Below are 25,424 nucleotides of genomic sequence, written 5' to 3' on the forward strand. Positions count from 1 at the left end.
GCCACTGCACTCCAGCCTGGGCAACAGAGTGAGACCCAGTCTAAAAACAAAACAAAATAAGACAAAAAACAATATTATATAAATGGAATCATACTGTATGTAACTTTTTGACATTAGCTTTTGTAGCATAATTAAAATTTTTTTCTGATTATAAAAGTAATATGGAATTAGCTAAAGAACTATTGGAACTAATTACTAAGGAGATGGATGTATACCACACAAAAATGAATAACTTTTTTATTCACCCATAGTAATAAATTTAAAAAATGGTATGGGAAAAAAAGATTCCATTCACAATGACAACAAAAACTATACTTAGAAATAAATTTAACAAAAAAATTACAATTGTAAAACTTGAATAAAGATCTCAAAAGAAGGTGGGAAGATTAATTGTAAAAATGATTGTGTCAACCTATAATTTAGTGCGATCTCAATCAGAATTTCAACAGTTTTTGAAAAACTTAGTAAACTGTTCTGAACATAGTATACATTTGAAGGAAAAAGTTATCAAAAATAAGAAAGTTTTGAAAAAAGTGAAAGAAACTGCATGCCAAATATAAAACATAATATTGAATTACAGTAATTAGGCAGTGTGAAATTGAAGAGTAGACAAATCAGTGGATACAGTCCAGAAACCTATCCACACATATATGTGAATTTAGTTTTTAATAGAGGTGGCATTTCAAATCAGTGTGGTGAATAAATAATAATGATATGAAAATTGGTCATGTGTTTGGAATAAAAATACTGAGAGCTCCTCCTTTACATTGTGTGTGTGTGTGTATATATATATATATATATATATATATATTTTTTTTTTTTTTTTTTTTTTGCAAAAATGAAAACTTCTTGCAACCTAAGTGCCCATCAGTGGATAAATGGATAGATAAAAGTGTGATATAACCATATAATGGAATATTATTCAGCCTTAAAAGGGAAAGAAATTCTGACATGCTACAGTCTGTATGAACCTTGAGGACATTATGCTGAGTGAAATAAGCCAGTTACAAAAAGATGGATACTCTATGATTCCTTTTATAGAGTAGTCAGATTCATAGGGATAGAAAGTAGAAGGTGGTTGCCTGGGGCCGACAGTGAGAGAGGAATGGAGCATTCGTGTTTAGTGGGTAGAGTTTCAGTTTTGCAGAATGAAGAGGTCTGGAGATTAGTTGCACAATAGTGTGAATGGACTTAACACTGCAGAACTTTACACTTAAAAATGGCTAATACATGAATTTTATGTGTATTTTATGACAGTTAAAATTTTGTATATAGTATTTCTGAAAGATGAAAACTGCGACAAAAATATAAAGATTACAGGGACAAATGACAATGGGAGAGGACATTTGCAAATCAACAAAAAGTATCTATAATATGTAGATAGTTTATATAAATCAGTAAAACCCTCCAAATTGAAAAATTTATCAAAGACTTAAAGAGGCAACTCATAGATGAAATGGTTAAAGGTAGGTCAATACTGAAATGTGAAATATGAAAGGATTTGCCTTACTAATAGTGACAGAAGTACATATTAAAAGCAATGGTTTTATCCACTATATTGCCAAGAATCAAAAAGATTCATTAAGTGTGCAGCTAAACAGTCACACCTGTGCATTTTCGGTGACAGTGTAAATTGATTATGAGTTTTCAGAAGCAATTTGAAATTGCCAACATATAATACATTCAAACCTTTGAGTTTTCAATTCCACTTCTAGGAATTTAGCCTGGAGAGGTATTTGTACATTCGCAGAATAATATCTTCTTAAGGATATTTATTGCAGCATTATGTGTGAGGGCAAAAATTTGGGGGAGGAAGAAACCTAATGTTCATGGATAGGGAAATAGTTATGACACATCCATAGTATGGAGTGTTAGGTAGATTTTGTTTATTTTTGTTATATAGCTTTAAAACGGAATAATTTATACATTCTGACAAAGTACATATAAGTGGTAAATGATAGAACAATATGTTTAGTGTCATCCCTTTTATATGAATAAAACCCAACTGTATATATGCACAAATATAAGTATCAGTTCAAAGAAAGGACACACATGCCTACAATCCCAGCACTTTGTGGGGCCGAGGCGGGTGGATCACCTGAGGTCAGGAGTTTGTGACCAGCCTGACTAACATGGTGAAACCCTGTCTCTACTAAATACAAAAAAAAATTAGCCAGACGTGGTGGTGCATGCCTGTAATCCGAGCTACTTGGGAGGCTGAGACAGTAGAATCACTTGTACCTGGGAGGTGGAGGTTGCATTGAGCTGAGATAATGCATTGCACCCCAGCCTGGGCAACAAAGGTGAAACTCCGTCTCAAAAAAAAAAAAAAAAAAAGAAAGGACACACAACTGGTACTATTTATTTAAGTTGAATCAATTGACTCTTTTTTTTTTTTTTTTTTTTTGAGATGGAGTCTTGCACCGTCGCCAGGGCTGGAGTGCAGTGGCGCGATCTCAGCTCACTGCAATCTCCACCTCCCAGGTGCAAGCGATTCTCCTGCCTCAGCCTCCTGAGTAGCTGGGATTATAGGCGCCCGCCACCACACCCGGCTAATTTTTTGTATATTTAGTAGAGATGGGGTTTCACTACATTCGCCAGGCTAGTCTCAAATGCCTGACTTCATGATCTACCCTCCTCAGCCTCCCAAAGTGTTGGGATTACAGGCGTGAGCCACTGTGCCTGGCAGTTGACTCTTTTTTTAAAAGAGAACATGTCATGTGGCTAGTGTAATTTTAAAAAATCATACATGGGGAAACGTTATATATGCTCATTTTAAAATTCTATGCAGAAAAAAGGAGCAAACAAAAAAAATTCAAGTCAGCACTTGTTAAAACCTATCATAGTTTCTTTTTATGTAATTATATGTGATAGAATTATTCATCTTTTTCAATAGTCCAAATAAAAGGAATATGTGAAATAACTGTATGTTTGGAAGAAATCTAACTTGTGCTTTTTCTTTTCTTTAAACAGTTTTTTCCCACTTACTGAAGGCAATTTGCATACCATTCAAAGTCTATGTCCATTTTTGTCAAAAGAAGAAAAGAAAGAATTTAGTGCTCAATGTATACCTGCTCTTTTTGGCTGGACTAAGAAAGATCTTTGCAGTACTAATGGTTAGTTGCTTGATAATAAATATTTCATTAATTTAATTATTGCTTGAGATGAAGAACTGTTTCTAATATATAAGACCATATCTATTAGAGGTAAATTGAATTACAGCTGATTTGTTCTGAGATTATATGGATGAGTGTCATTAGACAATGGCTGTTACCATTTTACAGTACAAAAATGCTGGGCCTTGAGGGAAGACTTACACCCAGAAATACCTTCTAACCATTTCTTTTCTATCTATAGCTTTTTAAAGCTGTGCCTCATTTCTCCCTAGCCAACCAATGACTGAACATATAAAGGCAAAAATAGCTTCCGCCGTATTTAAAACACTGCACTTTTCATTTGTTTATAATTTTTTTTTTTTTTTTTTTTTTTTTTTTTGAGACAGGGTCTCACTCTGTCACCCAGGCTGGAGTGCAGTGGCGCGATCTCGGCTCACTGCAAGCTCTGCCTCCCAGGTTCACGCTGTTCTCCTGCCTCAGCCTCTTGAGTAGCTGGGACTACAGGAGCCTGCCACCACGCCTGGCTAATTTTTTGTATTTTTTTAGTAGAAACGGGGTTTCACCATGTTGGCCAGGATGGTCTTGATCTCCTGACCTCGTGATCCGCCCGCCGTGGCCTCCCAGAGTGCTGGGATTACAGGCGTGAGCCACCGCGCCCGGCCTGTTTATTAATTTAATCAACACTTATGAGCACCCACTACATGGTAGTTCCTGTTGTAGAGAAGACAAACATGAAGTTGTATCGTGATAACTGATGTAGCAAAAAGATGTTATTATGTATACAAGTGGCAGAAAGGAAGGAGTTTTCACTCTGCTTTGAGGGTGTTAGTGGCAATTTCATAAAGAGAAATATTTCTACTGGGTATTGAAGGATAAATCGTTTTCCATATGGACATAGTTGGGGAAGGGCATTCCAGGTACGCAAAAACATACAAGAATACAGATTGTTCATTTTGACTGGTATGTAAGATAGAAGGCTGAAGACAGAGGGTGTTAAGATACACCAGTGGATGGATTTTGAGGAATGGTAGAGATTCTAAAGAGAGGGTCCACATCAGAGCTTAGCGCATATACTAGCTGCTATTTTTTTTTTTTTTTTTTTTTTTTTTTGAGACGGAGTCTCGCTCTTTCGCCCAGGCTGGAGTGCAGTGGCCAGATGGTAGCTCGCTGCAAGCCCCGCCTCCCAGGTTTACGCCATTCTTCTGCCTCCGCCTCCCGTGTAGCTGGGACTACAGGCACCCGCCACCTCGCCCAGCTAGTTTTTTGTATTTTTTAATAGAGATGGGGTTTCACCGTGTTAGCCAGGATGGTCTCGATCTCCTGACCTCGTGATCCGCCCGTCTCGGCCTCCCAAAGTGCTGGGATTATAGGCTTGAGCCACTGCGCCCGGCCGACTAGCTGCTATTGAGTGAATGGATGTGTAAATTATGAAACACTATGTTCTGTTTTCCATTTGCTGTTTCCAGCTACTCTGTAGCTGTAGGTTTTTTTTATTTGAATGATGAGTTTGCTGAATATGTCCTGCACTTAAGAAATCAAAACAAAAACAGCATAAGTCCGTTTAAGTTACAGTATCATTCCCTTACTTTCCCCTCCCCCAAATTCTCATTGTGTGCTAAGTGCTGGGTATGGAGACAGAGTCCCTACCCTTTGGAGCTTATAAAGTCATTTGTTGACTCTTACATAAAAGCCATTTTTAGAGTTCTCAACCTGAGCACTTCTCAAGAAAGTTTTTTACTTCTCAAAGTGGACTTTTTAAAAATAGCCACATAGTTCTTAAAAATTTTTAATTTTCATTTTGAATTTTACTTCAGGAGGTTTTGGACATCTTGCCATTTTCAATTCTTGTTTGCAAACCAAAAGTATAGATGATGGAGAGCTATTACATGGAATATTGAAAATCATAATATCCTGGAAGAAAGAGCATGAAGATATTTTTCTTTTCAGTTGGTAGGTGATGCTTTATACTATGTTTTTCCTTCAGTATACAATTCAGACAAAGATTACGTATCGGTGTCACAAATTTGTAAATTATGGTAGACATTTAAGTCAGTTATTTATGAGTACATAAGATTTAAATAATATATTTTCTAATTGAATGTCAATATAATTATTATTTTGTTGTCATTTGTTTTTATCTTTATCACAGTAATCTATCAGAAGCAAGTCCAGAGGTACTGGGTGTAAATATAGAAATAATCCGGTTTCTTTCCCTATTTCTGAAATATTGCTCATCCCCTTTGGCAGAGAGTGAGTGGGACTTCATCATGTGCTCCATGTTGGCTTGGTTGGAGGTAAATTAACCTGATATGTCATCACCTCTTGTGGGTCTTTGTGCCTACTTTTGCATCAGAACTATTTACCAACCTCATTCTTTAAGTGATGATTGTAATTGGTTCCTTTGCGTAATTTAAAACACTTTATAGATGTTCTTCTTACCAGCTATGATTTGACAGAATAGTAAGATGATAGATTTTTAATGACTACCAGCATCATTCAGTGACCAAATCTCCTATTATTAAAATGCTTTCTCCAATAGCTTATTATATTTGCAGCACAGCCCTTTTAGGTTTTATCTGTTAATGACAATTATTTTGGTCTTTTTTGGTTATAATTAGATTGTTTCTAAAACATACTGTATGAATATTGTGAGAGTAATGCATTAAATAGCAAATTCAGAGGGAATTAGTGTAATTTTATGACCCAGAGCAACCGGAAGTATATTACTTGTGGGCTCCAAGGCAGCAAGTCGCTCAGGGTCGAATTGGTCTCAATCTCTGCTTTGCCTGCTATTAGCTATGTGACTTTGAGTTTTAAACTTAAACTCAGCTTTCTTTCTTTCTTTTTCTTTTTCTTTTCTTTTTTTTAATTTGAGATGGAATCTTGCTCTGTTGCTTAGGCTGGAGTGCGGTGGCGCAATCTTGGCTCACTGCACCCTCCGCCTTCTGGGTTCAAGCAATTCGTGCGCCTCAGTCTCCCAAATAGCGGGATTACAGACACCCACCAGCATGCCTGACTAATTTTTATATTTTTAGTAGAGATGCAGTTTCACCATTTTGACCAGGCTGGTCTCAAACTCCTGCCCTCATGTGATCCACCCGCCTCAGCCTCTGAGCCACTGCGCCTGGCCGATTTTCTTATTTTAAAATAACTTACAACTTGTAGGGCTACTGAGAAGATTAGAAGTGTGTATTTAATGTATCTGACTTAGTGTTTTCTTCCATAGTTTACAAATTAAAAAGGGCATTTGAGAATAAATTATTTATTAATGATTCTAATTCATTGTATTTAATTTTGAAGAAAAAAGTTATTTTGATGTAAAATTGTTTTATTTCTCCTGAGACTACACACTTCTACTGCTTTTCATTTTAAAACTCAAAGAAATGAAAGAAAGGCTTTTCTTTATATTGGCTTTATTTGTAGTGTTCTGGTAGAAGTCTGTTTACCTATTTCATTTTTATTGTTTTTTTCAGACAACAAGTGAGAATCAGGCATTGTATTCTATTCCACTTGTGCAACTGTTTGCCTGTGTCAGCTGTGATTTGGCCTGTGACCTCAGTGCTTTCTTTGATTCCACAACTCTGGATACCATTGGCAATCTTCCTGTAAATCTAATCAGTGAATGGAAAGAATTTTTTTCCCAAGGCATCCATAGTTTGCTTTTACCTATTTTGGTGACTGTTACAGGCAAGTGAAAAAGGGAATAATAATGAGATTGATTCACTGGAAATGACTTACTGAAAATTCAAAACCAAAAATTTTGATGTTTAAATCAAATAATACTAAATAGTAAAAGAAAAAGCCAGAAAAGAAAGCTTGGCTTCTCAGAAGCATCACATATGCTTCTACTTTACAGACAAAAATTGAAAAATGGCAAGGTATCCAATGACCGTTGCAAGTTAAAATAGTAGTAATTTGGATAACGTGAATGGATCACGTGAATAGAACCTGTTGAACATTCACTTTCTTTTTAGATAAGGATCAGATAAAAGTCATGAAAACAGTTGAGATTAACTGGAATATATATTCAGGTCATGTTTCCAGTTAAGAGTGCTTTATTGTTGATGTCTAGTTTTTATTTCGTTTTCTTAAATGATACTTGATTGTGAATCAGTTAAGCTATACTAACTTTCTTTTGGGACGGGCATGTTTCTTTCCTTTTCGTCATTAGGAGAAAACAAAGATGTGTCTGAAACATCCTTTCAGAATGCAATGCTGAAACCCATGTGTGAAACATTAACATATATCTCAAAGGAACAGCTACTGAGTCACAAACTTCCTGCAAGATTAGTTGCTGACCAAAAAACAAACTTACCAGAATATCTCCAGACTTTGTTAAATACATTGGCCCCATTACTTCTCTTCAGAGCTAGGCCTGTGCAAATTGCTGTTTATCATATGCTATACAAGTAAGAATTCATCCAACTGAATCAATGTTACAGTGGTCTAAAAAAATAGAATATATGTTTAGTTTTTACTTTTAATCATTTAAAAAAGTGAAATTTTTAAAAGAAGGAGATCTGACTGCTTCACTTATAGGGACACTAAGTTGCCTGATCTTTTAGGTTATTGTTTTCTATACACAATTTATATTTTAATAGTCGTGGCTATAGTAGTTATTTTAGAGAAAACTCATTAAAACATTTACTTATTATAAAATAAGTATTGGTCTTTCTGCTCTTGAGCATGACTTAATAAACAGTTTAATATCACGTATTTTAATATACTGTTCTAATTTCTAGATTGATGCCTGAATTACCGCAATATGATCAGGATAATCTAAAGTCATATGGAGATGAAGAAGAAGAGCCAGCTCTGTAAGGTTTTTTAAAATAATTTGTTTTATTAAATTCTTATAATCCATCTCACTTATAATGTCTTCAGAGGACTGAAGCAGCACAGAAGCTGTAAATTAGAGTTATATTCATTCTACAGATAGATCTTTTTAGTTACCTATAAGATATAAATGAAATCTAGATTTCACTCAAAAGATTGTTTCTCTCTCTTAATTGTTCTTAAATCATATTTTCCGTTTGCTTCTGTTCATTAAAACTGTCTTTGGCCATATGGTGGCTGTGGAAAGAGTGTATCAGTTCAAATATCTATTGAGCATCCACTTTGTGCAGAGTATTAATTAAATGCTGAAGGGAGTATGCAGTGTTTAGTGAGCACTTTCTTTTTCTTGACTAATTTATCTGATACAGATGATACCGTAGCCTTATAGAAAATATAGTATATGATAAGTGCTAAGAAGAAGGATAGATAACATTTTTTTAAATGTCATTTAGGCCTATAGAAGATAGCATGTGATGAGGACACAATTAATGTACATCAGGAAGGGAAGACTTTCTTTAGAGGAAGAGGCATTTAAACTGGTCCTTTAAGGTTAGGTAGCATTTCTGCAGGACAGGAAAGACAATATACGTTATGAGAACATCATGTACAAAGGCACTGAGTCATGAATGTGAGGATGTGCTTGGGCAATATTGAGTAGTTACCACTTAATGTATACTTTTATTGACAGTGTCTTTCTTTCCTGGAATTTAAGTTCTGTCAGGGCAGGAATTTCTGTCCCTTATTTCTGAGAGAGAAATAGGCTAGATTGCTATAGGCCAGAATGCTTCCTGGCCTATAGCAGACATCATGAGTAGTATGTTGAATGAAAGAATAAATGAACCAGTGTGTATAGAGTAGGCAGGGTATAGTGGAGGATAAAGCCGAAAGGGTAGTTAAGGAGGCCTGATAATGAATGGCCTTGAAAATGACTTTTTTGGGGGGGATTTGTCCATCACTTGGCAGGAGACAGGGCGTCATCAGCTGATTCTGATGCTAGTGTAGTGTGAAACATGAATTGTAAAAAGAAGCAAGCAGAGGTGGAGGTCATTCCAGAAGTGAAATAACAATGAGTGGAGGGCAATGTGAAAAGTGGAGAGATTTTGGAGCTGGTGTTTTATAAGATCTAGTGACTATCAATATGGAATATAGAAGGCTGGGTACGTGAGATGGAGGGGTTGAAGGAAAAGACCTAAGAGCAGAAGTTTGGAGAAGGCCTATGCTTGTGGGCTGGGAGAAGGAAGCCACAAGGGAAGAACGATCACAGCAGTGAAAGGAGAGAACCAGGCTAGAGTATCACAGAGAAGAGAGTTAAGCATTTTACTTTTTGAGAATCTCATAAGTTCACCTGAAAGTATAAATGAGTAGAGTAGTTGAATAAAGAAGAAAATTAACTTACATTGTTGTGAAGTAATCTGAATGGTACATTTATTTTCCTAAAAAGATACAATCATGATTTTTTAAATAGGCACATAATTATTTTCTGTGTTTATCATTCTGATTAATAGTACCTTGTGATATTTCTTAATAGTGCTAAGTAGATAATATGCAGTAAAATAGAAACTAGAATGAAGTGACAAAGTTCGAAGTCTTAATCTTCACTTTGTCTTTTATAGGATGATAAAAGGCCTGGTAGGATTTAGAATCCCTAACAGTTTCCCCTACTAACTGAAAGACTTTGGACTAATCATTTGGCTTCTCTGGATGTGTGATTTTTTTTCACTTATAAAACAGAAAATTGAAATAGATATTTTCTAAAAATGTCTTTCCTTCAAGTGCTATAATATGTCTTTTTGATTTTACTGTTATGTGAGATTAGGAGTTAAAATTGGATCAATAGAGGAGAATTTTTAAAATGTTTTTTGGAAAATAGAGAAATTTTTCTAAAATGCTTGAAGTTTACAAGTACTGTCAGTTTGTTAAGGGATGAGTTATAAAGAAAACTTGTGGTGTTTAATCATTGATTCTTAGGTCACCACCAGCCGCACTGATGTCTCTTCTTAGCACTCAAGAGGACTTACTAGAAAATGTTTTGGGGTGTGTTCCTGTTGGACAGATAATTACTATTAAACCACTGAGTGAAGACTTCTGTTATGTTCTGGGATACCTTCTCACTTGGAAATTAATACTCACTTTCTTCAAAGCCGCATCATCACAGGTAAATAAATATGTGACAACTTTCAATAGTTCTGTCCTAATATGCTTCTGATACTGTTCTAAATACCTTCCTTCCCTTCAGTTTAATAAAAGGGAAATCCTTATATTTTAATCTCATCCATTTTTTTTTTGTATTTGAGACAGGGTCTCACTCTGTTGCCCATGCTGGAATGCAGTGGCACGATCTCGGCTCACTGCAGCCTCTGCCTCCTAGGCTCAAGCGATCTTCTCACTAAGTAGCTGGGACTACAGGTGCAAGCCACGATGCCTGGCTAATTTTTATATTTTTTGTAGAGATGGGCTTTCACCATGTTGCCCAGACTGGTCTCATACTCCTGAGCTCAAGTGATCCACCCTTGTTGGCCTCCCAAAATGCTGGGATTACAGGCATGAGCCACGGTGCCCGGCCTAATCTCATTTTATTCAGCTAACTTCAGACAATCTGCTTAATAAGTTTACTCCTGTCCCTTATACCTTACCCCTCCAAGCAAAAGTAATTACTCTGATATGTGGCCAGATCAACTTTTTTTCTAACTGAATGTAGTCACCAGGTTCTTTTATATCAAGAAATAATACTTATATAATTTAATTGTGTACTATCATAGTAATTATTTCAAAAGAATTGAATCTTGTGTTTTTTCTGTTTTTTTGGGGGGGTCAGTTTTTCACTCTGTTGTGGAGATTTCACTTAATACATCATTGGCAATTTACCTTACTTGAAAATCACTGTTTGGAGAAAGATCTGTGAAACATTACCTGTGTAATAATTCCAACTGTTACCTAAATGGTGAAAGTATCTGAAATATTTTGCCCAAATTATTCTAACAGCCACTAGATGTCTCTGTTGTCTCATGTTTAGGAAGTAAGACCTTGTCCAAGAAGAAACTGGAAAGATCTCTCTAGTTTTTATTTCTTTTAGAAAGATCCCCACTTGAGGATAGTTTGAGCCCGGGAAGCGGAGGTTGCAGTGAGATGAGATCATGACACTGCACTCAAGCCTGGGCGACAGAGCCAGACCCTGTCTCAAAAAGAACAAGGAAGATCTAAATCGCTGTCAATCTTTGATTGAATTAACCTAGTAAAATATGTGCCTTCTTTGACAGGTCAATACAAAAAGATTTAGTTTATCACTTAGTGTGATTAAGTATTCACGGCATTCATTTCCAATGTGACTTTTTGGAATTTTTAAATTATAATTTATGTTGTTGCTCATAACCCATACCTTGGTACAAAGATATCAGTTTTTGCATCTTTGCATTTGTACATCTAAGGGGAAAAGTCAAATCACAGAAGTAGCATTGATCTAGTTGTTAAATAGATTAGTTTTCTCTTTAGGCCTGTCACGTATTTTTGGGACTTAAGCTGGTTTTATTTGCTGATGATATATTTCAAGAGCTCCTTATTGGGCTTTTACATCAATTTTTTAAAATATTGTTGATCTCTAAAAAATAGCAGCAGATTGAGGCTTTTGTGTATAAGAGTTTTGTTCTCATTTTATATTCAGAAATTAGGAAAATGGCCATGCATCACCTTTTTTACTAGGCTGGGATTGGGTTAGGGTGCAAAATTATACAGCAGCATTTATTATTATAGAGTCTGAAAAACTTGAACTGAGCTGTAGGCAGATAAACCAGAATAACCCACCTAATAATACTAATTATTAGGTGGGTTGTTCTGGTTTATCTACCTACCTAATAATTAGGTGAATCCTGAAATAAACAATTTTTCTTCAGAAAACTTTAAATGTTCCTAAATCATGGGTTAACTTTTTTCTCAAAAAAACTCCTAGCAAATCAGATTGAATTAGAAAAAGTTGTATATGTACATGTGTATGTTTATTTGTCTGTTTTATAAAGCTTTACTGAGATATTGCACATACCATAAAATTTACCCACTTAGCATACACAGTTTGGTGTTTTTTAATTTTTTTTTTTTGAGATGGAGTCTCACTCTTGTCCCCCAGACTGGAGTGCAATGGTGCGATCTTGGCTCACTGCAACCTCCACCTCCTGGGTTCAAGTGATTCTCCTGCCTCAGCCTCCCGAGTAGCTGGGATTACAGGCGCCTACCACCAGGCCTGGCTAATTTTTCTATTTTTAGTAGAGACAGGGTTTCACCGTGTTGGCCAGGCTGGTCTCAAACTCCTGACCTCAGGTGTTCTGTCCACCTTGGCCTCCCAATGTGCTGGGATTACAGGCGTGAGCCACTGGACCTGGCCACACAGTTTGATGTTTTTAGTATATAGTCATCCCTTGATATCTGCAGGGGATTGTTTCCAGGCTCCCTCCCATGGCCCCCAACCCAGTGAATACTCAAGTTCCTTATATAAAATGGCACAGTATTTGCATCTAACCTATGCACATCCTCCTGTATACTAGTTAAAATCATCTCTAGATTAGTTATCACCGATACAATGTAAATGCTATTGAAATAGTTGCTACACTGTATTTTTAACATTTGTAGTATTTTTATTGTATTGGGTTTTTAAAAATCACTTTTTTGCCCCTCAAATATTTTCTATCTGCGATTGGTTGAATTCTCAGATGTGGAACCCGTGGATGTTGAGGGCTGACTGTATTCACAGACTTGTGCAACTATTACCACTATCTAATTTTAGAACATTGTGAACATCCCATTGTATTTGGTAGCAATCACTTCCCATTTCCTCTCAAACCCTACAGCTCCTCATAGCCATTAAACTGTGTTCTGTCTCTATGCATATGCCTGTTCTGGACATTTCACACATCTGGTCTTTTGTGTCTGGCTTTTATCATAGTATATTGTTTTCAAGATTTATCAGATTGTAGCATGTATCATAAGTATTGCATTTCTTTTTGTGGCTGAATAATACTCCATTTTATAGATATCACATTTTGTTTATCTGCTTATCTGTTAGTGGACATTTAGGCTGTTTCTGGTTTTTTTGACCATTTTAAATAAAGCTGCTGTGAACATTAATGTATAAACTTTTGTGTTGAAATGTATTTTCATTTCACTTGTGTTGTATACTTCAGTGGGATTGCTGGGTCATATATGTGTGTTCTTTAAAGTCCATTGATATTGCTGATTAATTTTTAAAATATCTCTAACTTTTTATTTTGAAAAAAAATTAAACAACAACGTTGGAAGAATAATTCAATGAAAAGTCACATACTCTTTTAGATCAACACATTTTTAACACGTGGCTACATTTGCACATACTGTCTCTGTATGTACTATTTTTCTGTTGACCTGCTTGAAACTAACTTGCAGACATTATGATGCTTTACCAAAAGCATTTAAACATGTATCTCCTAAGATCAAGGACATGTTTCTACATAAGCAGAATATAATTTTTATATTCAAATTTAATTTCGATGCAGTAGTACCTAATTTTTATCTAGATGCTCTCAGTTGTCCCAGTAATATCTTTATAGTTTTATTTTCTTCTGTGTTGAAGATCCAATCAAGAACCATGTTTGTATTTGTTTGCCATATTTCTTTAGTTTCTTTAACCTATAATTCCTATACCTTTCTTTTCTTTCTTGTCATTGTTTTGGCCAGCTGTTTTTAGCCTGTCATATACTTTGAATTTGTCTGATCGTTTCCTCATTAGATTGTGGTTGATTTTCAGCAAGAGTACTTACTGCACAAGTTGTTACATGTTCTCAGAGTCTTACCTCAGGAGCCATATAATGTCATTGTGTTCTTTTACAGGTTGAGTATTCCTTATCCAAAATGCTTGGGACCAGTAGTGTTTCTGATTTCAGATTTTTTCAGATTCTGGAATATTTTTGTTACACGTACTGGTTAAGCATCCCAGATCCGAAAATCTGAAATGTTCCAGGAGCATTTCCTTTAAGCATCATGTTGGTGCTCAACAAGTTTTAGAAGATGATTTTGGATTTTCAGATTTGGGATGTTCATTCATTAGTGATGTTAAGTTTGATGATAACAGCACTTTGGTCAACATATTTTAAAAATCAATTCCAAATCCTATTACTTGATCCTTGTAAGTATTCATAGTGTTTATAAAATAAAAGGCCGGGCGCGGTGGCTGAAGCCTGTAATCCCAGCACTTTGGGAGGCCGAGGCGGGCGGATCACGAGGTCAGGTGATCGAGACCATCCTGGCTAACACGGTGAAACCCCCTCTCTACTAAAAAAATACCAAAAAACTAGCCGGGCGAGGTGGCAGGCCCCTGTAGTCCCAGCTACTCCGGAGGCTGAGGCAGGAGAATGGCGTGAACCCGGGAGGCGGAGCTTGCAGTGAGCTGAGAGCTGGCCACTGCACTCCAGCCTGAGCGACAGAGCGAGACTCTGTCTCAAAAAAAAAAAAAAGAAAGAAAAGAAAATGTTGTATTTTACACAAAGAAAGGATAAATGCTTGAGGTGATAAATACCCCACTTACCCTATTACATATTATATGCCTATAAAATACCTCATGTGCCCCATAAATATCTACTGTGTACCCACAAAAATTAAAAATACAAAATTTTTAAAAAGAAAAAAGAAAATGGTATCTTTGTACTATGAGGAGATATGTGATATAGTAGAAGAAATTATCTTAAAACCAGATCCCAAAGAACTGCAAAGTCAGTGTGGAAAATGCAAGCTGTGTTCCTGAGGGAAAGCAGGAGTTATGAAGCACAGGTCTGACACAGATACCTGCAGTGCTTCCAGTGGTGGCTCGTTTTTCTGTTTTTAAAAGAGAAACCAGAAATCCGTATTTTTATGTCAAATCTCCTGATTGAAAAAACAACTCTGAGAAGACCCCCAAGACATCTTGGACTGCTAGTTTGTGCTCTCTGTCATAAAGGAATGTCAGAGTTTTTGATACAGGATGAGGTCAGCCATAAAAATGGGATTAGTTTTAAGCAGGAATTTGAAAGGTTAAGGACAATGGTGTGGAAGGAATGTATGGGAGGCTTGGGAGGAGAGTGAGGGAGTCATCTGTGGGAATGGTGAACAGTTTTTCTCAGACACTGTAAGCCAAGGTGAGTGTATTCTAACACAGGAAGATAATTTGAGAAAAATATTAGCAACTTGTTCTAATAATGAGGGGATAGAATGTCTGTTCATTTATGAGGAAAGGACATTTGTTACACTTTGAGTTGTTCTTTTATACCAATTGTCTTGGTGTATTTGGTTTACTAACAAATTCTTTGCTGTCCACCAGCTTCGGGCTCTGTATTCAATGTATCTTCGGAAAACAAAGAGTTTGAATAAATTGCTCTATCACCTGTTCAGGCTTATGCCAGAAAATCCAACCTATGCCGAGACCGCAATTGAGGTCCCAAATAAGGACCCTAAAACATTCTTTACTGAGGAGCTCCAGCTGAGTATTCGAGGTCAGTAAGATATGTGTTTATGTTCTTTCTTGGACGCCAGATTCACACTAGGTTGAATTAAACTTTTCCCTGGGAATGGGGAGAATAACCCCAAAGGTAGGTCCTGGCTATGAGAATGTTGAATTTGACCATTTTCCATATTTCTCTAAATAGGATGAATAATTCGATTTTACCCTAAAATAAAGGACTGTGAGGAATTTAATATATTTTTGAAGCTTAGTGTGGTGGGACTATTAACTTTTGACTCTGTAAACAAACATTTCTTATGTGATAACATTTTATAGGCATATAAATAAGGGGAAATAAAGTTGAATAAAATGTATTTCATTCTGGGAACTTGCATGTGAGCAGAGAGGATAGATATGCATATATGTGGTTGTACCACAGTATTGGAAACAATTTACTAAGAATATGCATTTTTTACATGCCTTGGAGATCTGAGGATGGACTGCATCTTGTGAGTATTGAGTTGGGTATTCTAAGACTTCTGCACAGCAGCACAGCGAGCTCTGGGGAAAGTAAAGGAGGCCAGACTCCTTTTCATAATTTATAATACCAAGCATCTTTAATTTTTCCTTCTTTTTAAAATGTGTATACTCTATTTTATTTGTGGTCTTTCATGTTAAATACAGAATTCTGTTTCTAGGTAGATTTTTTCAGTGTCAATTGGGATTTTCACTTAAAAAAATTATTTTGCCATTCTTATGGTTCATTTTGAATGTGTGGAAAGATGCTGATACTCCAGAGTTCTGGCTTCTCTGGTATATTTGTTTGATGAGCTGTAGCACTATCGTTGAGGAATTAAGGATCACTTTTTAAAGAAAATACTAGTATTAGTCTGTTATTCTATATAAGAAATACATGTGACTAATCAGGAATTTGTTTTTTCCTCAGAAACAGCAACTCTTCCATACCACATTCCACACTTGGCTTGCTCAGTCTATCATATGACATTAAAAGACTTGCCTGCCATGGTTAGGTTGTGGTGGAATAGCAGTGAGAAGCGTGTTTTCAATATTGTAGATAGATTTACAAGCAAGTATGTCAGCAGTGTTCTTTCTTTTCAAGAAATATCTTCTGTACAAACAAGTACACAACTATTTAATGGCATGACGGTTAGTATTGTCTTGACTTTCTCTAGAAAAGTTGTTTTAATATTGGGTATGTCTGTCATTGTTAATATCAAAACAGACTGTAGCTCTTGGCTCAGAATTTATAGAAACTGGTGGCCAGGATTTGTGGCTCATGCTTGTAATCCCAACGCTTTGGGATGCCAAGGTGGGAGGATCACTTGAGCCCAGGAGTTCAAGACCTGCCTATTTTGTTTTCTAATTTGTGTGACAAATCTCAATATTACTTCATGTATGGATTGAAACAGTGGTATAATTTTCCTTCACACACTGTATTAGTCTATTCTCACATTTCTATAAATGCCTGAGACTGGGTAATTTATAAAGAAAAGAGGTGCAGTGGCTCATGCCTGTGAGCATGCGGGTGCAGTGGCTCATGCCTATAATCCCAGGACTTTGGGAGGCCGAGGTGGGTGGATCACTTGAGGTCAGGAATTTGAAACCAGCCTGGGCAACATGGTAAAACCCCATCTCTACTGAAAAAATACAAAAATTAGCCATGCGTGGTGGCGGGCGCCAGTAATCCCAGCTACTCAGAAACTTACAATCGTGGTGGAAGGCAAACGGGAGTCAGCACCTCACATGGCCAGAGCAGGAGGGAGAGAGGCGGGGAGGTGTCACAGAATTTTAAACAACCAGATCTCATGAGAACTCACTCATTATCACGAGACTAGCACCCATGGGAAATCCGACCCCATGATCCAGTCACTTCCCACTAGGCCCCACTTCCAACATTTGGGATTCAGCATGAGATTCAGGCGAGGATACAGATCCAAACCATTTCACCCAGCAAATAGTTTTTGAGCATTCATTAGTTCATTCAAAATCTGTATTGGAATACTTACAGATGCCAAGCACTGTGTCCCAGTCACCAAGGATATGAACAGTTTAGTAGGACTAGACTCTTGTCCTGTAATAACATACAGTCTAATAAAGGGAAAAGAGCGATACTGATAATGATTTTTGCATTGGAAAGTAGCATGTTAAGAGAAAGAGTTCCTCATGATCTGAGTGGGAAAGATTCATCTGGCTGAGGGGATTAAGTGAGATTTTATGGAAGAAAATCACTTGGAGGTGGGCAGGATTTTGTTACGGGGAAAATGAAGGGAAAGGCATTTACTATAGAGAAAATAGGCGGGGTGCAGTGGCTCACACCTGTAATCCCAACACTTTGGGAGGCCGAGGCGGGCGGATCACCTGAGATCAGGAGCTCGAGACCAGTCTGGCCAACATGGAGAAACCCCGTCTCTACTAAAAATACAAAATTAGCCGGGTGTGGTGGCACATGCCTGTAATTCCAACTACTCGGGAGGCTGAGGTAGGCGGAGGTTGCGGTGAGCTGAGATCACGCCATTGCACTCCAGCCTGGGCAACAAGAGTGAAACTATGTCTCAAAAAAAAAAAAGAGAGAAAAAAAATACTGTTGCCAAAAAGCACAAAAGTGAGAATGTCATTTCAGTTGTTGCCCAAGAAATGATAAATAACGCAGTACTCCAACCCAAATAATGAGTAGGAGTCCCAAAGGTGAATAGACTACTCAACAGTGAATTAGAGGGATGTTGGGAAGGGCCTCAAATAACAATCCAAAGTGGTACAATTCAGCCACTGAACATTTTTCATTCAGGCAGTAGCATGGTCAGAGTTATGATCTTTGAAATTGCTCTGACCATAGTCTATAGCATGATCTGTTGGCAAACAGTTTGGATTCAAATGAATGGTTAGAGGAGACTATTGGGGTAAACAGTATGAGCAAAGGACTAGGGCATGGGTGAGGCAGTATCAGTGGGACTATAAAAGAGTAGGGATGTGAGAGATGTGCTAATGATTTAGTTAATATCTAGGATGAGGTAGAAGCAGAAATTTAAAATGGTGCTATGATGATTTTTTAGCCTGGAAGTAGGAAATTCAGAAGATGAAGTTTGTAAAGGATGATAATGTGTGCATTTTATGTTGAGTGTGCAATGTTGGTTTGAAAACCAAACAAATAACTATAAATGTTCTGGCAGTTGATGGTTGGCTCCAAAGCTTAGGAGGATAACATGGTAGATGAAGACTTATTAGATGTAGAAGTGATATTTGATACTCGGTGTGGAAGAGAAGGGATAATAACCCATTCTGTCACTTACCTATTCAAGGTTTATTGAACTATTATGTGACAAGCCTAACACAATAAAACCTTTTTTTATGAGCAATTAATGTCTTTTAAAACATACTTTGAATATCACAAAATCACTGTAAAAATATACTAGGCAGGTATTTAAACCTATTTCCTTATCTTTTTTTTTAATTTTTATTTTTTTGAGATGGAGTCTCGCTCTGTCACCCAGGCTGGAGTGCATTGGCATGATCTCGGCTCACTGCAAGCTCTGCCTGCCAGGTTCACGCCATTCTCCTGCCTCAGCCTCCCGAGTAGCTGGGACTACAGGCACCCGCCACCTCACCCGGCTAATTTTTTGTATTTTTAGTCGAGACGGGGTTTCACCGTATTAGCCAGGATGGTCTCAATCTCCTGACCTCATGATCCGCCCACCTTGGCCTCCCAAAGAGCTGAGATTACAGGTGTGAGTCACTGTGCCCAGCCTAAACCTATTTCTTAATTATCTTATGTTAGATAAGTGAATGTGTTTACCTGCATTGTCCTTGAATGAAGCCTTTAGCTTCTATCAAAATGTTTTCTGGATGAAAGAAAGGAATCTGGCAAACAAAATATCCTTTGTTGTATTGCAGGTTAAAGCTCGAGCTACTACTCGAGAGGTAATGGCTACTTATACTATTGAGGACATAGTTATTGAACTTATAATACAGCTGCCTTCAAATTATCCACTGGGTTCAATAACAGTAGAAAGTGGCAAAAGAGTAGGAGTGGCTGTTCAGCAGTGGCGGAACTGGATGCTGCAGTTAAGCACTTACCTAACTCATCAGGTAAGTTTCTGTTTATACATTTGGCTTTATAAACTTGAAAAAGATGATCTATTTAAAAGGGCATTTAAACATAAAATACACCTTTTCTGCTTAAGGTAAAAGTAGATATTAAACTTCCTTGGATAAATACAGATATATGCCTAAATGGATTAAACCTGCCTTTCTGTTTTAATTTTTAAGGTTCTGTCATTTATTTTCTGGTGTTTGCGAGGGATTGACTTTATTTCATTAACATTGTAGAAGATGTGGAACGGTGCATGATATTAAGGAAATTGTTTCAGAGAGGATCTTTTGAAAGATACTGGACAGATGAATACCTTCTGAGCTACTTTCACTTTTATTCTTACATTTCAACTCCTCTTTGGTTAAAGAAGTCCCAGTACTCTCAAAGACCTTTGACCTCTAACCACATTTTAAATCTTCAGTTCTGTTTGCACACTGTGTATCTCAGGCATTCTACAGTAAGGAAAAACTTTTTTTTTTTTTTTTTCCAAGACAGAATTTTGCTCTTGTTGCCCAGGCTGAAGTGCAATAGCACAATCTCGGCTCACTGCAACCTCTGCCTCCCGGTTCAAGTGATTCTGCTGCCTTAGCTTTCAGAATAGCTGGGATTACAGGCACCCACCACCAAACCTGGCTAATTTTTTGTATTTTTAGTAGAGATGGGGTTTCACCACATTGGCCATGGTGGTCAACGAACTCCTGACCTCAAGTGATCTACCCACCTTGGCTTCCTGAAGTGCTGGGATTATAGGCGTAAGCTACGGTGCCCGGCCAAGAAAAACTATTTTAAACAAATATGCTCACCAGTATTGTAGAGCTGGAGCAAATAATTTGAGATAATTTCCTCATTTTCAGTTAAACATTAGAACTAACCTAAATGATTTAATTATTAAGAGAGTTTTATCAAGCAATAAGCTTGGACTATTACACTTTAAGTATTGGTCCAGAAGCCTTTAAAGTCTGATTTAATGGAGAAAAATTACATCTGGTTCTGAAAACTTGGGAGGTTATTTTAGAAACCAACATTCATAAAAGTTAGGAGATATGAACATAGCCAAGCAGATTGTCTTCTTTCAGAATTGTAATTCAACTTTAAAATTTGTGAAATTGAATAAAAATAAAATTAGTGGTCATCAGTGTGTCCTGACTTACTTTTCTTCTTGTTAACAGAATGGAAGTATTATGGAAGGCTTAGCTTTATGGAAAAATAATGTAGACAAACGTTTTGAGGGTGTTGAAGATTGCATGATCTGTTTCTCAGTCATTCATGGTTTCAACTATTCCCTTCCCAAAAAAGCCTGTAGAACATGCAAGAAAAAATTCCATTCAGCTTGCTTGGTAAGTCTAAAGAGAAATTAACTTACTTATATTTTATGTATTTTATACACATAAACACGCACGCACACACACACATACACAATGTCTAACTTTGGAAGAGAAAATGTATGTTAAACTTAATTATAGCTAATGGGAGATATATTAAAAAGTGATTTTTTTAAATCTGCAAAAGATAATTAGCAGTTTACCGAGACTGGTAGAATCAAGGCCCTCTAACAAATGGGTGTTTCCAGTGACCTTTTACCGCTCAAGAAGTAGAAGGTCTTCTGAGATCTGGACCATGAAGGAGACTACAGGAGTCGGTACGGGAAGCCATCTGGCATCAGAGCCCTATGCTCTTTTTAAACATACTGAAAAAGAAGTTGCCATTTGTTCATTTGTTTCACAGGAGATTTCTCATACCTTAGTGGTTGTGCGCATGAGCCTAAGTAGAAAGAACTTAGTGTAGCCATCGGAAGTATACTCATTTGTGTTGATTTTGGAGATACAGAGCAAAAATTTTAGTATTCTTCCCTTTTCACTTTATCATTTGAAGGTTACTTTAGATGTATATGTACTTTATGATATATGTAAGAGGAGAGCTTTAAAAAGTCTTTGATATTTAAAACCTTTTCTTTTTCAGTACAAATGGTTTACATCTAGCAACAAATCCACTTGTCCACTGTGTCGTGAGACGTTTTTCTGAGGTTTTCTTCACTGGAAGGGATCCCTGAAGTACATCAAGCAAAGGCATTGGATTTGGATCCATCTTAAAATGTGGATGTGGGGAAGCCAGTGAGCATTACTTTTAAATAGGACCTTCTCTGGAAAATTATTTTGGTTAATGTAATAATCCTAAAATCAGGTTTACTTAACTTTAGATTGCTTTATAAATGTTTGGAAACTTCCTTTTACAAGAGAATATTACATATTCGAGAGAAAATATTTCTATTAATGGTTTAATCTCTTTGTATATTTAAAAATAAATATGAAAAACCCTAAATTACAGAATTGGAATTTGTGAAAAGATTGTACAACTATATTATTGATAAACCCGTTCCATTTGTCAATCTGTATTTTAGAATAGTCCAAGTGAAGCAAAATGAACGGAGAGAGCTGATTTACATCTATAGATATTTTAAGTCTTATTTATTAGTCATGACAATAAATTAGTAGTATTCTGATATTTGTAGATTATTTTAATGATAAAAATGACACTAAGCTATTAATATGGCTTGTCTTAAGATATTTGGAAGCATGCTCTGAAATCCTATATAAAAGAGTTCCAACTGAACTTCAAGGTGCCTCCATTTATCAAGGGTTATGAAACTCAGAAAATTAAATTCTTGATGCTGACCTTTTTGCTTGTGGAAGAATTATTTCTATATATTAGTGAAATTTGAATTGTAAACGTGTAAGTGAATTTATTACTCCGTTTGAGCGAGTATCTAGAGGGTGAGAATTTGAAATAGTAATTTGATTATTTCATTCATGAAGCAGAGTGGTAGTTATCTTTCTGTTGAGAGGGAAGAAATAAATGAGTATTACTGAAACTTAAAGATCAGTGGAGAAAAAAACATTTAAAAATGTTGTAGGAGACTTTCAATTTTGGAAGCAAACTTAGCTATTCTTACCAGCCAAAGTTATACTAAATAAGAGACTTGGGGGAGCAAATGTTTTTCAAGCCTTCAGAAATGGAAAGTTAAGGATTTTAGCACTTAAGTAAAATTCAGTATAATAGGCTGAAGTGAGTAAGTGAAAACCTGCCTTTTGCCACTCTTAAAAATTGTGCCCAAAATATAAAAGTATGGAAGTTTAGAACTTGGAACAATTTCATTGCAGTCTTCCATTACGTGGAAATAGCATATCTAATATCTAGGTTACTTGAGAGACCAGCTAATCATCTCTGTTGCACAAGTTTAATTGGCAAAAAGCAATTCATGATAAATAAAATTACTGCTTTCCATCTACTGGGTAAAATGACTATTGAAATAGTATGAATGTGGTCAGAGGATTATAGTTGAGAGTGAAGTGCTACGTGTGGGTTATAGATCTCTCAAATTATATTTATAGATGCAGTGTCCTGCCCAGTTTTGTTTGCGTCCTACATTTTTCTGTAAAATATTTATTGTTCTCTAGCCTTGAGACTCTGAGGGTCAGTAAGTGAAGTACAGATAGCAAAATTTTACTACCTCGTTAACCCTTTTCTTAAAATATTCTCTATCTTTTCTATGTCTCTCTGACATAGTAATCCCAAAGGATTGTGTTACTCCCCTGTGAAAGTTACTACTTTTCCTTTAAAAATGGTTTTATAATAAGACTGTTTAAAACCTTTCCAGTATTGGTACATCTTGGCTTCTGGCCCAAACCCAAGCAGAAAAGAAAACGGAATAATGGAGCATTGTTTTTCCACGTTAGTATTAGGGCATCAGATTCTTGGTAAAACACTATAATTAAGTAGTTATAATTAAATAACTGTTCTTCATACTTAGGACTCGTAATACGTTTCTTTAAGACTTGTAAGTATAATTGTAAAGCTTGTTAACTGTTTATATACTAAAGAAGAAGCTTTACAACATAAGACTGAAATTCAGGATACCACATTAAAGTTTTATCTGTACAGCGTTGACAACTCTAACAAAAAGGATAGCAGCCCTTAAAATTTTAGCTTAAGGACATTTTAAAATTGCATGAGTTTAGCAAAATTATTAATTTAAAACCTCAAAGTAAATTGCAAATTTAAAAATTTATTTTTGACTCTTTTATCACATGCTCTAATGTATGTACATAAGTTTCTGTGGCTTAAATAATATGTTGTTATTTGATACATTTTTCTGGTGCGAGTAATTAATGTTATTATTTGATTGTTATACCATATGTGCCCATTAAAATTCTTTTTAATTACAAATATTTCAAATATACAGAAAATAATAATATAAATGCCCTTGTACCCTTCACATACTATTTTGCCATATTTGCTTCTGATTTTTAAATAAATAAAATGTTACTCTTTTGTACTTCTCCCTGGCGCCATTCTCCTCCTTCTCTCCCTAGAGCTAACGTACTATTCTGAAGTTGGTGTGACTCCTTCCTATTTAAGATTTTATACTTTACCATGTGTTTTTATCCAGAAACAATATATAATAATTAACAAAAATTATGTTAATGATGTTTTACTGTATGTAATCTTTTGTAGCCTGATTTTCCACTTAACATAATATGCTGTTTAGTGTCATGTCAGTTTACTTACCAGTTCCCTTACTAATGGTTGTTTAAATTGTTACTTTTTTGCCATTTTGAACAGTGCTGCAAGTGTACATTCTTGATCATGTCACCTCATGCAGATGTGCTAGATATTCTGGACATATGTCTAAAAATGGAATTTTAGCCCAGCGCAGTGGCTCACACCTGTAATCCCAGCACTTTGGGAGGCTGAGGTGGGAGGATCACCTGAGGTCAGGAGTTCGTGACCAGCCTGGCCAACATGGTGAAACCCCGTCTCTACTAAAAGTAAAACAAAAATTAGCCAGGCATGGTGGTGCGCACCTGTAATCCCAGCTACTTCGGGAGGCTGAGGCAGGAGAATTGCTTGAACCCGGGAAGCGGAGGTTGCAGTGAGCCCAGATCGTGCCACTGCACTCTAGCTTGGGCAACAGAGCAAGACTCAGTCTGAAATATATATATATTTTATGTATATATAAATATGTATATATTTTATATATACATATATAAAATAAATAAAAATGGAATTTCAGGTAGTAGGATGTGTATATTCTGTCGCTTATCAAATTGCTCTCCAAAGTGATATGCAAATTTGCTCTCCCAACTGCAGTTTAAGAGAATTCTGGTTTTCCTGTCTTGTCACCAACACTTAGTCTTATCAGAATTTTTAAGTTTTGCAGTCTGAAAGCTATGAGGTAGTAGCTCTTTGTTTTAACTTATATTTCCTTAAGAAGCCTAGTTTCATTTCATATATTTATTGGTCATTATTTGACAGATTTTCATCCACAATCTATGCCTATTTTTCTGCTAGGTTACTTCTATTCTTACTGATCATAATGCTTTATCTCATAGGACTTCTAATATGTGGCTTGTCTTTAACATTTTCTGTGACTATCTTTAATATCACAGAATTTTTCAGTTAAATTTAATCAGATCTTTTTTTTTACTTTTATGACTGAGCCTTTTTTATGTTAGGTTTTAAAAATTTGTTACTTAACTGAGGTTTAAAAAATTCCATTATATTTTGTTAAAAGTTTTAAATTTCAAAATGTGCCTAATTTACCTGGCATTATTTTTTTTTTTTTAATTTTACGTTCTGGGATACATGTGCAGAGTGTGCAGGTTCGTTACATAGGCATACATGTGCCATGGGGGTTTGTTGCACCTATCTACACATCATCTCGGTTTTAAGCCCCACATGCATTAGGTATTTCTCTTAATGCTGTCCCTCCCCTTGCCCCCCGCCCGCAACAGGCCCCAGTGTGTGATGTTCCCCTCCCTGTGTCCATGTCTTCTCATTGTTCAACTCCCACTTATAAGTGAGAACATTCGGTGTTTAGTTTTCTGTTCCTGTGTTAGTTTGCTGAGAATGGTGGCTTCCAGCTTCATCCATG

The 25,424-nt window shown here is 36.3% G+C and overlaps 1 protein-coding gene across 1 annotated transcript in view; it reads left to right on the top strand.

The window, feature by feature from the left end:
- The window catches only part of LTN1 (listerin E3 ubiquitin protein ligase 1), a 68,532-nt gene extending 44,703 nt beyond the window's left edge, over positions 1 to 23,829 (top strand). The window contains exons 19-30 of the mRNA XM_023190095.2: positions 2,974 to 3,116; positions 4,931 to 5,066; positions 5,266 to 5,410; positions 6,590 to 6,803; positions 7,288 to 7,525; positions 7,859 to 7,933; positions 9,921 to 10,107; positions 15,265 to 15,436; positions 16,331 to 16,551; positions 19,294 to 19,488; positions 20,662 to 20,829; positions 21,452 to 23,829. Of these exons, the coding sequence (XP_023045863.2) occupies positions 2,974 to 3,116; positions 4,931 to 5,066; positions 5,266 to 5,410; positions 6,590 to 6,803; positions 7,288 to 7,525; positions 7,859 to 7,933; positions 9,921 to 10,107; positions 15,265 to 15,436; positions 16,331 to 16,551; positions 19,294 to 19,488; positions 20,662 to 20,829; positions 21,452 to 21,514 (1,957 nt within the window). The 3' untranslated portion in view covers positions 21,515 to 23,829. The remainder of the gene's footprint in view (positions 1 to 2,973; positions 3,117 to 4,930; positions 5,067 to 5,265; positions 5,411 to 6,589; positions 6,804 to 7,287; positions 7,526 to 7,858; positions 7,934 to 9,920; positions 10,108 to 15,264; positions 15,437 to 16,330; positions 16,552 to 19,293; positions 19,489 to 20,661; positions 20,830 to 21,451) is intronic.
- The last annotated feature ends 1,595 nt before the right edge of the window (positions 23,830 to 25,424 follow it).

The sequence above is a fragment of the Piliocolobus tephrosceles genome, chromosome 19 (assembly GCF_002776525.5).
Source record: "Piliocolobus tephrosceles isolate RC106 chromosome 19, ASM277652v3, whole genome shotgun sequence".
Taxonomy (NCBI): domain Eukaryota; kingdom Metazoa; phylum Chordata; class Mammalia; order Primates; family Cercopithecidae; genus Piliocolobus; species Piliocolobus tephrosceles.